At 42.2% G+C, this 15325-nt stretch overlaps 1 protein-coding gene across 1 annotated transcript in view; it reads left to right on the top strand.

Annotated features, from left to right (window-relative positions):
* Positions 1-1702: 1702 nt before the first annotated feature.
* Positions 1703-15325, top strand: part of LOC126407023 (sodium/calcium exchanger 2-like) — a 40426-nt gene continuing 26803 nt past the window's right edge. Inside the window, exons 1-6 of the mRNA XM_050071679.1 lie at positions 1703-1905; positions 6734-7251; positions 11060-11197; positions 11599-11826; positions 12235-12603; positions 15077-15202. Of these exons, the coding sequence (XP_049927636.1) occupies positions 1848-1905; positions 6734-7251; positions 11060-11197; positions 11599-11826; positions 12235-12603; positions 15077-15202 (1437 nt within the window). The 5' untranslated portion in view covers positions 1703-1847. The remainder of the gene's footprint in view (positions 1906-6733; positions 7252-11059; positions 11198-11598; positions 11827-12234; positions 12604-15076; positions 15203-15325) is intronic.

Raw genomic sequence — 15325 nt, forward strand, 5'->3', positions numbered from 1 at the left:
TTCTTTCCACCACTCTTGCCCTTTTCTTCACTTATTTAATCCCTCCCTCTATTCCTCCATGACCCATTTTAACCCTCCTATCGCCTCTTAAATCAAACCGTCATCCCTCCTTCAGACCCCTCTTTACATCCTCTATCCCCCCTGGTTCCCAGCTGTCTACCCCTCCTATCCCACCTTGTATCCTTTTTCCTATACCTCATTGCCTCTTTTATCCCTCCCTCTACCCCTTTATGACTCCTTTTTATCACTCCATCACTCCCTCTGCACCTTCCATCTCTACTATTTATCCTTAAGTCAACCCTTCCCTCCAACCCCTTTCATTTCTCCGTCAGCGGCTTTCACTCCTGTGCATCCTTCTCTCATGTCCCTGAATACCACTCTCATCTCCCGGTCCCTCATTACCTCCATTCATCCAACTTTATCTCCTTCATCTCCCATCCATTCTTTGAGCTCCTCTCTTCTTCCAGTTACCTTCACCCATCACTCCTCCTGCATTATCAACATCCACATTTCACCAGAAAACATTTTATTTAACTGCTGTTTGTGCAAATTGAAACACTCAATTGCCATCACATCAATTTTCAGTTTAATCAATAACTTCTTTCAAGATGCATTTTTTAAAAAAGGGAGTAAATTCAGCAGAAGTCAAGGTGACTTAATGAAAACAAAGTAATCCAGTCCTGCTGGTGAATGTGAGAGTCACAGCAGAGTCCATTAGTCTTCACTCTCATCTTCACTTTGTTTCCCTCTCAATTTGGAGGTGCTCCCAGCCCCACTGAGACTTTCTGTCACAACAAGAGAAATGAAAAAGATGAATGAAACAGAGGAGAAGAGATGTAACTAAAACATTTTATAACACCTTGCCATCAGCAGAGACACACGCTGTGCTCTTATGGTGAATGTTGAATAATTAAAGCCTCATTTCTGAGGTTGTCAGTGTTTATAAATGGTTGGATGAGAAAGAAATGATATCTGGTTGCTGTTAATGCTGAAAGATAACCTCAGTAGTGATAGTTTTGTTTATATAGGTGCATAGAGCTCATTTCACTGCATACTCCTTGAATGAGGATCAATCTACTTCCTGTTTCTATGTTCTTTCTTCCTTTTTTTTCTTTAGAAATGGTCTCTGCATTATTGTGATTGCCTGGAGTTTAAGTTGAATCACAAAAAAAATGTCATGAATTCTCTTAAAGCATGTCAACCTTTAATCATATAACAAGCATTTTCGATCTCACTCCCTCTTGGCTTCAGCAGTGTGTTTGCTTTCCTCACTCGTTTCTCTTCTCAGGGCCCTTAAGAACAAGTAGAGCTTTCTGGACTGAATATGATTCTTGCCTCATTCCTGCTGTGTTGTGTTTGTTGACTGTAGCCTGTTGTGTCCTGCTCGGTCACAGGAGTTAAAGAAAAGCAAATAAGGAGAGTAAACATGTTGGTTTCACATATCCAAACTGACACCACCACAGAATCTAAATATCAAACTTATGTTTGTCGTGTCAAAATATTTGCTGTCTCTGCTTGTATGGTCAGGTTTATCAAAAGAGGCAGCCAACATTTGTAGAGACCGACCTTGGTTTATTCATTGTGTGAACTGGGAATGGTATAACACAGCAGCCGGAAGCGGCCAGTTTTTTTTTTACAGTTGTTGGTTTGTCAACAGTTTTTGCATATGACATCATACATCGGCAGGCAACTGGAGGCAAAGACTACTAACATTGCACACATGCCTATGATTTGCACTGCTTACAGCTGCTCAAATCAATCAAATTTGGGGGGAGAAAAGGGCCACTCAAAGTCCCAAAAATAGTAGAACATAGAGGGGAGGAGAAAAAACTGAGAAACAGCAGCAGATGTGGATCAAAAACCTCCATCTTCAGTCTGGAGGAGCAGAGTCAGCTGATGTCAAAGGTAAACAGTAAAGCTTTGTGTTAAACATTCCTCCAGTTGGATCAGTTACAATGTGCTGTGTTTTTATACATGACAAAGATTTTAATGGTGTTTCCCCAGACCTCTGGGAACAGTTGATCTAGTAGGTAGAAAATAGTAGTTAAAGTAAGCTAACAATAGCTAGTGACATTTGTAATGACATATGGATTTATCACCTCCTGCCCTCCATCTGAATCTTACACATCATAATAGTCACATAATTGCAGACCAAACTCTTGTACCTGAACTTTTGAGTCAGATTTTTTTCATAATGTGAGAAGTATCACAGGCATCCAAACATCCAAAGGTAAAAGACTAAAACCTAAATGAGGAAGTTAAGACCAAAACTTACAAAACAATTTTGGATGGCCATTTTCAAAAAACATATGTTTTTGTGACATCTCCTTTATTTCATGTGCAGACACTTTTCCACAGAGAAGATACAGATGTACAGAAATAAAAGAAACAGACGTGAAGAAGGAAAAGGCAACAAAAAATCTTTTTGATGTGACGATAAACTGAGATTGGTTTGAAACAGGAGTTTTGCAGCAGAAGGTTTGAACGAACGCTTTCCTCCTCAAAATGGACCGATGGAGAGAGAGATGAAGCGTGAGAGGAACAGAGAGGTAGAATATTAACATACTGTAGGAAACAGGGTTCAGTCCATCTGTCCATCCTTTGGTTTCATGCTGAGGTTTAAATCTCACCAGTTGGCAGACGCATTCTTGCATACACACACACACACACACACTTGCACACTCTCTCTGTATTGTTGAGATACACAAGACAGGGAGCCAAAAAGGAGAAAACTGCTAATTTTGATTAAAACTTCCGAAAGAAAATGTGTGTGTGTGTGTGTGTGTGTGTGTGTGTGTGTGTGTGTGTGTGTGTGTGTGTGTGTGTGTGTATGGTGTGTGTGTGTCGGGTAGAGAAAGAAGCGAGTGACATTTGGTGAATCGCTCTGGGTTTGCACTACTCAAATAAACACACACAGAGAGAACAACACAAACAAACATAAAACTTGTGATGTCAACCTGTGTTTCTGGAAGGCACCATGGCAACTGGTGTCCCTTCACTCCTCTCTGTGTTTCATTTTCTTTTTCTGGCTCTCTTTCTTTCCCCTTCTGTCTTCTTCCCTGTCTCTGTCTGTCCTCTTTTGTCTCCCTCTTTTCTGCTCTTTTTTCTGCCTCCCTCAAACATGTCCCCACCTCTGCCTTTTCTTCTCACTTTTCTCTTTGTGCATGTTGTTTGTCTCTCTCCCTTGTTCTCACCTTCACTCAGGTTTTTCTGTCCCACTTTTTAGGCTGGACCACAGTGGCTGTGTGGCCAGCCCAACAGTATAAACACTGAAGTCTGTCTGAGTGACTGACTGAGTGAGGGAGTGACGTGATCAGAGTGAGTGATGACATGAGTGTTGGTGTTTCCCCATTGGCCTTTGCTCTTTCAAAATGAATAGGCACTGACAGGCTGAAAGAGCTGTAGACGTTGACTGTTACTGTATTACTGTATTACTCTTTTTTTGTATTCAGTGCAGCATTATAGCATGGTGGAGTTAGCATTATTAATAATTAGCAGTATTATGTGTTAAAATGTCGGAGCAGGAGCCGTCACAATAACAAAATTCTCCTTTTGATAATCGGCAGCAATAGGCCTTTTTACAACTGCCATTATCAGCAGAACTTGGCTCTGACAGTGGCCGATGGCTGCGCAGTCTCCCACATTGACATGGCAGTGGAGCTGAAGAGGGAATGGTTGTTTTAAATGATCAGTGGGTACAGCTCCAGAGGAAGCACGTCCCTTCTGCTGTGTGACTGTGGAGCCTGGTCTCACTCTGAAGTTGTCGAAATCCAGCGCTTGGGCAGTGACTTGCAGCGTTAGAAACTAATGAAAAAAGGCGTCCTTTAATGTTGGCAAACGTCATCTTTCACCCGATAGAGCAGTGTTCGCGTCCTGTAAGATTCTAAAGCCAGACCTGTTCTTTTTCCTAAACCTAACCATGTACTTCTGTTGCCTAAACCCAACCATATGAGTTTGTTGTTGAAGGGGGAAAAACATTAATTCGCGGTGTTGTACTGATGTAAATTTCCTGTGAAAACAGAAGTTTATCTTGAAAGAAGGCAATGCATGTAACAGGCAGAACTTGACACAGTGTCGAAACATCAACAACCAACGCACCCAGGGTACCTTGCGCGGCGTACGTGGATGTGGAAAGTAGAAAGCCTCTCTCTTCTTCAAATTTCTCTCCCTCCTTCTCTCCTTTCCTGCACGCTCTTCATCTTCTTCTCGTACATCCTGCTCTGTCGATCTCTCCAGCCCTGCTCGGTTACCTAAAACTTTCTTTTCTTCTTCACCACCTCTCTTGTAATTTCCTATGTACCACTGACTCACTATAGAAGCTCAGTAGGGCACATCTTCACCCACTTCCAAGAAAGTCTGAGGCAACACATGTAGTATAAAGGACAAGTCAGACCAATGTGCTTTAGCTCGTGGCCTTCATCAAAGTACCGGTGACTCACCTCTGTGAATAGTGTGTGCCAGGGTCTCTGCCGGATCGCGTCATCTGCTGTGAATCACGCTTTTGTCCTATCAGAATTCCTTTGTTGGTGTAATTGTTTTTAAATGCACCCATCTGAGTTCTTACTTAGTGTTCAAGGATCTGTGGAGATTCTCTGCCCTCATATGAGCAGCGAAACCATGAATGGATGCGAGGATTATGCTGATAGATGAGTCAGGACTCTTTCTGGTAAACATGGGCGCCTTTTCAAAATGGATTTGACATTGAAAATCAACAAAAGAGTTGAATTTTCATGAGAGTGCAAACAATTGGAAAATCTGAAGCAGTTCAATTCATAGTCTAATATTTTCAGCTGGTATTGTTTTCACTTTGTTAAATCAGTGTGTGTGTGTGTGTGTGTGTGTGTGTGTGTGTGTGTGTGGTCCTGGTGAAACCTATTGCAGCGAAAACTACAACAGAAGCTGTTTTGAGTATTTTGCCAGGTGTTTATATGTCTGTCTGTCTGTCTGTCTGTCTATGGTTGGATTTTGTCAACATTATTGTGTCCCAACCGTGCAAGATGCAGTCACAAAACTTTTCAGGTGTGAAGTTGAGATCACAATGAAGAATTAAGTTTCAATGTGAGTGTGGTCCAGGTGAGGGAGCAGGAAGTAGTGGGGTGTGACCCCTCACACTGGTCCAGTGTGTAGGGTATAGGGGCATCTATTGCAATTGAAATTGGATATCATATTTATAACAATGTTTGCATTAGTTTATAATTACCTGAAAATAAAATTATGTTTTTGTGACTTTAGAATGAGCCGTTCATATCTGCATAGGGAGCGGGCCCTCAGTCACAGAGTCTGCCACATTGTTCTACAGTAGCCTGGAATGGACACAAATCAAATGCTGGCTCTAGATAGAGCCATTTGGTTTTTTTTTGGGTTTTTTTGCATTTTTGCATTTTCTGCAACTTCACCGCTGGATGCCACTAAATCTTATACAGTGGATCTGTACGTCACGTAGTGTGACTGGAGTGTTGCCGTTGTAAGTTGGTCTCTAGTTTGAAATCCAACTGTCTCAAAAGCATAGATGCAAGGTGTTTAGTGATTTGAGTTTCTCCTTCATCATTTTTCTTCATCTGAAACCAGGCTCGGTCGCTGAGACTTTATAAATATTGACACAAGAGAGAAGAGAATTTCCGCCACTGTCCTATTAGTTGCAGTAAACTTTATTTAAATACACCACGTTCTGGTCCTTGCTATGGTTTTGTCCTAAAATTTATCATGAGCCTGACTTCACTGTTGACATATTAGTCATGTTTTTGGATAGACTAATTTTAAAAATGTATTATTCAGTGTTTACATTATGTATTCATTCAATCATAATATCCATTCAAGATTTTGAAAGGTGCCTTCTAATAAGCTAAATACACACAGACCTTGGGACTAATTGCAGTGACAGCTCATGGTCTCTAATTGGCCTCACCTGAGAAGGAGTTATCTAAATGTGTTTTGGAATGTCCCTTGTTCCTTCACTTTACCTGATGAAGATCTAAGGACTAACGTTGCGTATTTAACTTTTATACAGTCTATGGTATTTAAATATAATTTATTGCAAGTAACAGAACAGTGAGCGGGTATTCTCTTCTCTTACCTAGAGACATTTTCCTCCTATGCACCTGTCTAAAAGTCATAGAATGTGTGCATGAGCCTCCACATTCCGCAGGTCACTAAATTCTCCACATGCTAGAAAAAAAATGAGATTATGAACACATCGTCCTCTGTGGTAACTTCTGTAGCACCCAGTGCTGTAGATGCCGCTCTGCACCTGCTGAAAGGTTGGAGTCTCTGTTGCTTGCTCAGCAGGTTCTTCAGGTTTGTTTTAAATGTTTATATTTGTCACAGACAATATAAATTGTGCAGATTACACATTGACTGTATGTGTATCTGTGAGTGTGTTTGACTAAGACTGATCTTAAAACTTATTTACCTAATTTTCCACTCAGGTGGACGTCTAGGTTAGGTTACTGACTGTGTGCCGTCGCAGCAGAGCATGCGCCAGATCCAAACTAGGCTAGGCTTTAATGCTCATCATCTAGAGCGAGTCTGCTCTGTGCCCACTCCTCTTATGTGCTTTGTGTTCAGTCTAACATGCCTCTGCAGTCCTTTGCTCCTCCCATGTCTGCTCTGTCAAAACAAAATAAAAACAGCTGTATTTAGACATATTGCTGTCTGGTCTGGATTTTAAAGGTCTCCTCAGTGAGTCACAAACTAATTTGCTCTTTCTCTTTTCATTCTCTCTGTCTCCCCGCAGGTGAGCTAGTCGCACCACCCTCAGCTCTACGCAGCGTCTCCCCCTCCCACCTCCCTCTTCCTCAGCCTAATCCCCTCTTCCTCTGCTTCACCCTTTCCTCCCACTTCTTGTGGGAACTACACGCCATCATGTCTCTCTTGGCCTCTCCCACCCACGTCCTCCTCCTGCTCCTCCTCTTCTTCCTCCCCCTGCCTCCTTGCCAGTCAGAGTCCCAGCGCACTGACCCCAGCAGCGGCACTGAACTCCCCCGGGTGGTCTCACCCTCCATGTTTCCTTCCTCCTTCCCACCTTCCATGTCTTCTGGAAACAACACCGCAACTGGCAAAAATCTGAAGTGTGAGGAAGTGTCGGTGTGTAGGCCAGGCATCCTGCTGCCCGTCTGGCAGCCCAACCGGCCCGGGCTCGGCGACCAGGTGGCCAGGGCTGTGGTCTACTTTGTGTCCCTCATGTACATGTTCCTGGGAGTGTCCATCATTGCAGACCGCTTCATGGCATCCATAGAGGTCATCACGTCACAGGTGAGATTGAGTGGGTGGTGTAGTTAAGTAGGAATCAGTGGGAATATTGCGACCACCATAACTGAATCCTGTGAGTTTAATAGTTCTGATGGAGTTATTGAAGTGAACCTGCAGCTTGTCTAAACAAAATGTTGACTTCTGACTTTTTTTTTTTGTTGAAAAGTTATATGGATTTTAAATTATTTTAAATTTAAAATCTCTTTAGCTGTATGAGCACTTATTCTTCAAGGAACAAAGTATTAGTTACAGAATTTGTTTGAAAGCACCTCAAGGTGACTCAACACTTTATTTGTTAAACATTAATTCTAGGAAACTCCATGTGCACAGATTTGATTATTTCATACACATCACAGCCTCTAATATTTCCCCCTCTGATGTGTTTTGGCACAGCTGGAGCACTGACTTATATTGACAGAGATAATGCTGCATTAAATCAGCCACGTCGCCCCATCAGCTCTCAAACTTCTCCATAATCGGCAGCAGTTGATTCATAATGTTTGTGAATGGACAGAAGCCATGCTGACCATGCAGCAAACAACTGAAAATAGACTTACTTTATATGAATTCATTTATAAGGCAGTGCATGCATGTTTAATCACTCATTAGTGCTTGTTATGCTCAAGGTTAGTGAGAGTGTTTGATGTCCACTGAGGAAGTGAAGCTACCAGTGAATGTGTCTGCATCATCATATCATCTCTTTACAGCAAGCCAGGCCTGATCAGTTCCCTTAATGGGGATTAATATAGATTTCCCTCTTCATCCATTTATCCTCTATGATAATTTAAATGACCCTCAGCTGTTTTCAGAGACAGAGAAGCAGAGCTGCATATATACCTAAGAGGATGATGGTCATAAGTGTATCTGTTTGGAGCGAATACAGTAGGAACCAGGAAAGTGCACCCAGTAGAGTGCAGATCTCCGCCAGTTGATAACGGGATGAAAATGGCCACTTTAGACAATTCTTGTAAATCCAGTATTGTGGCATAACTGGACTTTTAAAAGTGTTAACATTGTCTGTACGCTACAACACAACAGAGTTGGAATTAACATCAGTAAACACAATTAAAAAAGACTGAAAAAACAAACCATTAAACTACAGTAGGCTACTCACTTACTGATGGTAGAAGCACGAATATCAAGGAAAAATTTTCTTCTGAAATGTTACCAGGGTGGTGTGATGCCATGTAGAGACCAGAACATAAGTGGTTCGCAGCAGGACAGTGGAGAGCCCAGTTGTCCTTCCCAGCTCCCTTATGGTCAAGATGGCAGCGAACATAATAAAAATGGGGGCTAATTCATCTCGTAATGTGCTTAACTGTAGTGGATCATAATGTATCGAGCTCTGGTTTAAAATAAGAACAAATGTTTCTGTGAATGTCAGTTTGTGTGACACAATGAAGACCAAATGTGGCCTGCAACACTCGGGAAGGCTTGTTGTTTTTAGCCAAGCCGATTTCTGGAAAACTTGGGGCCCCAACAGGCCAGTTAAGAGGAGTGAGGAGTCAGCGATCAATGAAACAGGTTTTTCAACAATTATAAATCAATACAACCACGAGAGGTCATTGATCATACAATCAAAAATGTGCACAAAAAATATTAGACTGATTGGTCCAGTAGCATGGTGTGTGGACTCACACACACACACACACACACGCACACACACACACACACACACACACACACGCACACGACCAATGCATGATCCCCTCCAGACCTACACCTGGCGGAGATAATTACTGAAGTGCAGTTTATCACTCTCAGTATAAAGTACAGCTAGTGTGTGTGTGTGTGTGTGTGTGTGATGGTTCAGGTGTTGAGGTCATGCAGTCATAAGCACTGTAGAAAAAGAGAGGAAGGGTCCCAGGAGGTTTGAACAGAGGCTGATGTTCAGTGTGAGAGAGGAGGGCGAGGACATGTGAAGGTCAGCTGGAGGGAGGAAAGAGGACAGGGAGGACAAACTCTTCATTATGAGGACAGTACAAGTTTAACAAGATTGTTTAACAGGAAAAGGACTCAACATTTACCTGGCACATTTTTCCTGTGGAGTTTTCAGCCAGTCAGATGACTCATTTAGATGTAACATTATATAAAGACATGATTAAAGATTAAACCCCATCTCACCTTAACCTACATTATGGAGAACAGCAATTGTCTATAGTATGTTAACATGGCTGGCCTCCTGCCATACCCTCCTCTTTTCTTACAGCAAGTGGAAGTGACCCACGACTCTGCTCATCACTCACTGTACTGATCAGCTTTACATTTATAAGTTCAGTTTCTTGCTTTTAAAGGTTTATTTTTAGTTCACCTCAGGAAAAGTCGCTCTATCTCACTTTATTCAGTGGTCTGTGAATGTAGTTTGAAAGTAGGATCGCAGTGCTAACACTCAGAGGTGATAGAGAGAATAGCAGAATGCAAAGGGGAGATGAATAAATAGAAACAAAATAGTTAATGGAGGGAGGTGGGTGTTCATCCATCCTTATCAGGGTCAAGATAAATGGATGTCCTATTGTGTATCCCACAATCCATCACTGTGGCAGACAAAACACCTCAGCTCTTTTGGTTGGTTCAATACACACAGTCAGTGAATAAACAGCATATAGTGATGAATACAGCAGAGACAGAGAGATAAATATGTCTTTATAATGGTAAATGTGGACAGCAGGCAGCTCTGGGAGACTGTTTGTCATTACAGAGTCACAGGTTTGATCCCACAGCAACTATTTGTCACAGTGTCCTTGAGGAAGATGCTGAACCCTTATTCTCCTGATGATTCTAAACATGATATTTAATGTAGTATTTCAGTATTAAATAGCAGGTTAAGATTCACAGTCTTTTCTTGTTGTTATCTTTGTTGCTCAGCACTCAGCTGTGTTGCCTCTGCAGCGGTTCTTCCAGAGATCAGCTGTCAGTCAGTCAACGTTTAAGTTTCTCTTCTTTTGGTGAAGTAAATATTACTTTTTATGTAACATATTATAACATAATATTACTTAAATTCAGCAGCTAAGTATTACTATTAAGACTACAAGCTACATAACGTGTGTTTTTCTAAATCTAAACCATTAATTTCATACAACAAATGGTCTAAGACAGGAATACTCAACTTGTTTACCTCAGGGGCCACCTCTGCAAAATGAAAGGAGGCAGGAACCAGTCAGTAAACAAATATAATTAATATATAAAAAATTAGACCTCTGTCAGGGGTTCCTGGTGATCCTCCCCTGGCACTTTTTTTTCTTGATAAACAAGCTGTTTTTTGATGCTTTTTTATGCTCTCTGGCACCTTATGTCCATTCAAAGTAGGGCTACCAAAAATACCAATGTGAATCAACTCATTGTTAATGTTAATTAGGAAGTGGTCAGCGGGCCACCCAGCACCCTGTTGAGGGACAGATTTGGCCCACGGGCAATAAGTTGAGTATCACTGGTCTAAGAACAGCTGGAGGCTCACCTGGTCCTCACAACTTTTTACCTTTACATTTTAGGGTTTAAGGGATTTCAGTTATTCTGGATGATTAGACCTCCTCTCAGGTGTGTGTGTATGCAGACTGTTTGATCCTCTCACTCTCCTGTTAGCTTTGTTGCACCTGTTAGAGTGGAATAACATTCACCTTTTCAGTTAATCTGGTGACCTGAGGTAATGAGCTATAAAGCTTGGCTCACCTTCAACCCGAGTAGAGGTCCAATCAACCAAAAGAATTGGACACACCTGTGGGGGTGTGCAGGGAGTTAAACTTAGAGTTCAACACGGGAAATAATGTGCAGTTTGTCAGAATTAACGTTTGCATGTGTGTGTTTGGACCAACAGGAGAAGGAGGTGACTATCACGATGCCTAATGGGGAAACATCAGTGGCAACGGTTCGAATCTGGAATGAAACAGTCTCCAATCTGACACTCATGGCTCTCGGCTCCAGCGCTCCAGAGATACTGCTGTCTGTTATAGAGGTACACACACACACACACACACACACACACACACACTCTCCACTGTGTCTTTGTGTGGATTCATTGATGCCACCACCACCCTCTCCCTGCTCTTCTCTCTTGCTCCTTTCATCTTCATTATGTTTCATTTCTTTATTCCAAAGCAGAATTCCTCTCATTAGTTTTTATCTGTATGACTTTAATATCTTGAGACTGGTTTAACATTTTCAAAGCAGAGCGATAATTTTGCATCACATTTTAAAACATAATGACTGCTCAGTTGGCAAAACAAACCATGTTGTTAAAGAGTGTTTGACAATTACCTCCCTGTCTTTTGTTTGTTTCGATGCTTGTCATCTTAATCGGTCTCCTCCCTCCCCTCCTACTACAACATCACACACACATACACACAATCTCTTCAGGTGTGCGGTCACGACTTCAAGGCTGGTGAGCTGGGACCAGGAACCATCGTCGGCAGCGCCGCCTTCAACATGTTTGTGATCATTGGGATCTGCGTGTGGACGATCCCCGAAGGCGAGACCCGCAAGATCAAACACCTCAGGGTGTTCTTCATCACCGCCTTCTGGAGCATCTTCGCCTACATCTGGCTCTACCTCATCCTTTCTGTCATGTCGCCGGGCGTGGTGGAGGTGAGTGTGGTTTGGAAGGAAAGAGGAAAGAGTGACAATGTTTGTCTGCACAGTCAGCATTAAGGCACAAAGGAAATCCATGGTACATATTTTTGCTTGGTTTCTATTCTGACTTTACTTGATAAATTATTGCAATAACTGGGATACAGAAATTATTTAAAAGACCTATTCATAGTAATGATGTTGTCTTCATTGGACTCCATCCTCTCTCTCAGTTTATGCCACATTACACCAGAATTACACCACTTACGATTTTACCTGCAGCCAGTTTCAGGAGCTGTATGCCCAAAGGGATGTGACATTTTACCTTTTGATGATGTTTGAGATGATCAGGACAATCTCTGTCTGTGTGTGTGTGTGTGTGTGTGTGTGTGTGTGTGTGTGCGTGTGTGCGTGTGTGTGTCCCAGGTGTGGGAGGCCCTGGTGACCCTGCTGTACTTCCCAGTCTGTGTCATCCTGGCTTGGATCGCCGATCGCCGCCTGCTCTTCTACAAGTACATGGGCAAGCGCTACCGTGCCGACAAGCGCCACGGCATCGTCGTGGAGACGGAGGGAGACTTGACGCCCAACAAGGGCGGCATGGAGATGATCATAGATGGCAAATTCCCATCACGAGGGGGCGCCGTGGTCCCCGCCGAGAACTGTGGAGGTGGAACTCAGGATGGCCCAGCGGGCGCTGCAGCCAATAACATCGGCGCAGGGGCTAACCTGCCCAACTCCAACAGCGCAATGGTCAATGTGGAGAGCAGCAAGGAGCTGGATGAAAGCCGCAAAGAGGTGAGAGAGAGGGAGAGAAATTATAACATAACTAATAAACTTCAGCTCATCAGCAGTGATTGACAAGACTACTCATCAACATAAATTCAGCATCAGATTGTTTACAGAGGGTGAAATAACAAAGAGAGAGAAGAAAGTTTTTAATTCACACATTAGCTGTAAAATACATTCAGAGATGCTGTTATCACTGCAGAATGTGCTCTGTAATAAGTCTGTAATCTCATTTCCCAGGTTTTGTGTTGGTGACAAAATGCAGTTAACACAGAAAACACAATTTCTGCTGTCAGAATTATGACATGATGTAAGAGCAAAATAATGGATCATTTTCCTGCAGAAGTTGCTGTCTCCAGCTGCGATGAATGGCTCCAGTTCAGATTTCCATTTACTAAAGTGATGCATGCTTTGTTCTGTATTTAGTGATACCAATTTGTATGTAAATGTTGTTCCTCTTTACTTGATAGATAAGTTTACACAAAAAGCACTTAACCGTCTCAAGCAGATGCAGAGGGAGAAAGGTTACATTAGCCACATTTAAACTTGTTAATAGCCGAACAGAGATCAGTTGTTTTACCGCTGAGGAGAAGAAAGAGAGGAAGTGAGACAAGCAGTCTGATAGTTAATGACAGAGAGAGGGAGAGAAGAGAAGAACGTGTGGGTGGTTTGACGGACAAAGATGAAAATACGATAATGAGGGTCAGAGAGGTTGAGGAGGAACGAGACACACAGGGAGAAACATCCCCAGGATGAAAAGTGAGAAGGACAGAATGAAAGAGACGAAAGGAGATGAAAGACAACAAGGTCAGCAGCTCATGTCCTGTGTGGACGCTTCAGACAGGATTGTTTCTCAACCTGCTTACTCATTTGCATTTTTCTTCCACAAAATTTTTGGAAATTAAGTGAAAATATGCATTATATTTGGATGAAAACTGACTTACGACCAAATAGAAGTTCTTTTTTGGCCCGAATGCTGTCATGCACAACTACACAGATATCATCCGCCCGCTCACTCAAAATGTTAAATCCAGTCTTGCCAGGTGAAGTCATCCAGTTTTCAACCACAGAATATAAAAAAAAAAATCTGACTTTTGTTGCGGAAGTCAGACACATCTTCAGATCTTAGCATTTCACTCATGTTGGGTACCACTGATGCCAAAACAAGGGGGACAACAAGACTTTCTTTGCACACAAGAAGGCACCACTGACTCTATTATCATGAATCAATCAGCATGGCCAGATCACAGTCAGGTGCTGCCAAGTACGCCGGGGAAGTGCCAAACACACTTGTGGTAATTTTGTGGCCAGGCTCCCTTGGTGCACCTGTGACAGAAAGAAGGCATTATTATTGTGTGACAGTCGTGGCTTATTACATTCAGCTCTCCCCATCATGAAGCAACGACAGTTTGGGAACCCTGCATAAAGTTTTCCACAGAGGAAACTTATCATTGTTGTCTGGGATGTAAGATGAAAATTAGTTTTAAACTTTTGGCCAGTCTTGTTTAAAAAAAGATGATGCACAGCTGTTACCCCAATTAACTGATGTTTAGGATGGATTCAGCAGGTAAAGACTGACAGGAACAGATGGCCCTGAGAGAATTATAAGTGGAGCAAGAAGTTTAAAGAAATTTCACAATTTTTTGTGAAGCTCTGTGAACTGTTTTCAGTGCATTTGGTTTCCAACATGCCTGTTGATGTGCAGAGGAAACTGTGTAGAATAATTCATCAAGTCAACATGTTTGAAGCGCACATGAGCACTGAGGGCCTGTGGTTATTTGACAACAGTCTGATATTGGTTGAACAAAAGGTAAGCAACCCATCTACCGTGCTTAATTATGGTTTGACAGTGTACAACATTATGCACCAGAGAACACAAGTGTTGATATTGAAAAGAACCCTTTCCAACACATGCAAGTTTTTAACGTGATAGCTACCATGAACAACCTAAACTCTGAACATGAACAAATGTTCAAATTGTTGCCCTTTTAGATGCTAAAACTTTTAGCTTTTAATTGATTGACCATCTGCAGTATCTGAACTTATATTTTCTGAGTCAACCTTGAATTTTTTGGATGCAGCTAAACCTTGGCCTAAATCTTCTGGTAGGTCAGCTTATCATTTTATTTTTCAAAATTTAAGAGATTTTTTTTTTTGCTTTTATCCAGTTGGCTCTCTGCATCCTAACCTTTTGGAAACAGCATTTTTTTTATCAGCCCACACATCAAACCAAGCCATCACTCAACACATAAAAATAATTAGCGGTTATTAGCCAATAGGATTAGCCTTTTGAAAGTTTGAAAGCATTACAGAAAGTTTTTGTTGAGCTGGAAGCTGAAGCATAATTTCCTCCAGTCTTCCTCCCCTAGCTAAAGAGACAGAAAGTTCAACACTCAGTGTTTGTATGAACAGCCATGCGTGCTGTCAGTGTGTGTGGTTTCGATATTTTAATCATGAGCATGTCCTCTCGGCCCTCCTCCAGGTGATTCGTATCCTGAAGGAGCTGAAGCAGAAATATCCTGACAAGGAGCTGGACCAGCTGGTGGAGCTGGCCAACTACTACGCACTGCTGCACCAACAGAAGAGCAGAGCTTTCTATCGTATACAGGTAACACACACACGCACACGCACACGCACACACACACACACTATTCATAAACAGTCCCTGAAGTGAACACACAAGGTTGTCTACAAAGTAGTTCAAGGCCTTCTTCAGCTGAGTTTTTGCAGC

Source organism: Epinephelus moara, chromosome 2 (genome assembly GCF_006386435.1).
Source record: "Epinephelus moara isolate mb chromosome 2, YSFRI_EMoa_1.0, whole genome shotgun sequence".
Classification (NCBI taxonomy): domain Eukaryota; kingdom Metazoa; phylum Chordata; class Actinopteri; order Perciformes; family Serranidae; genus Epinephelus; species Epinephelus moara.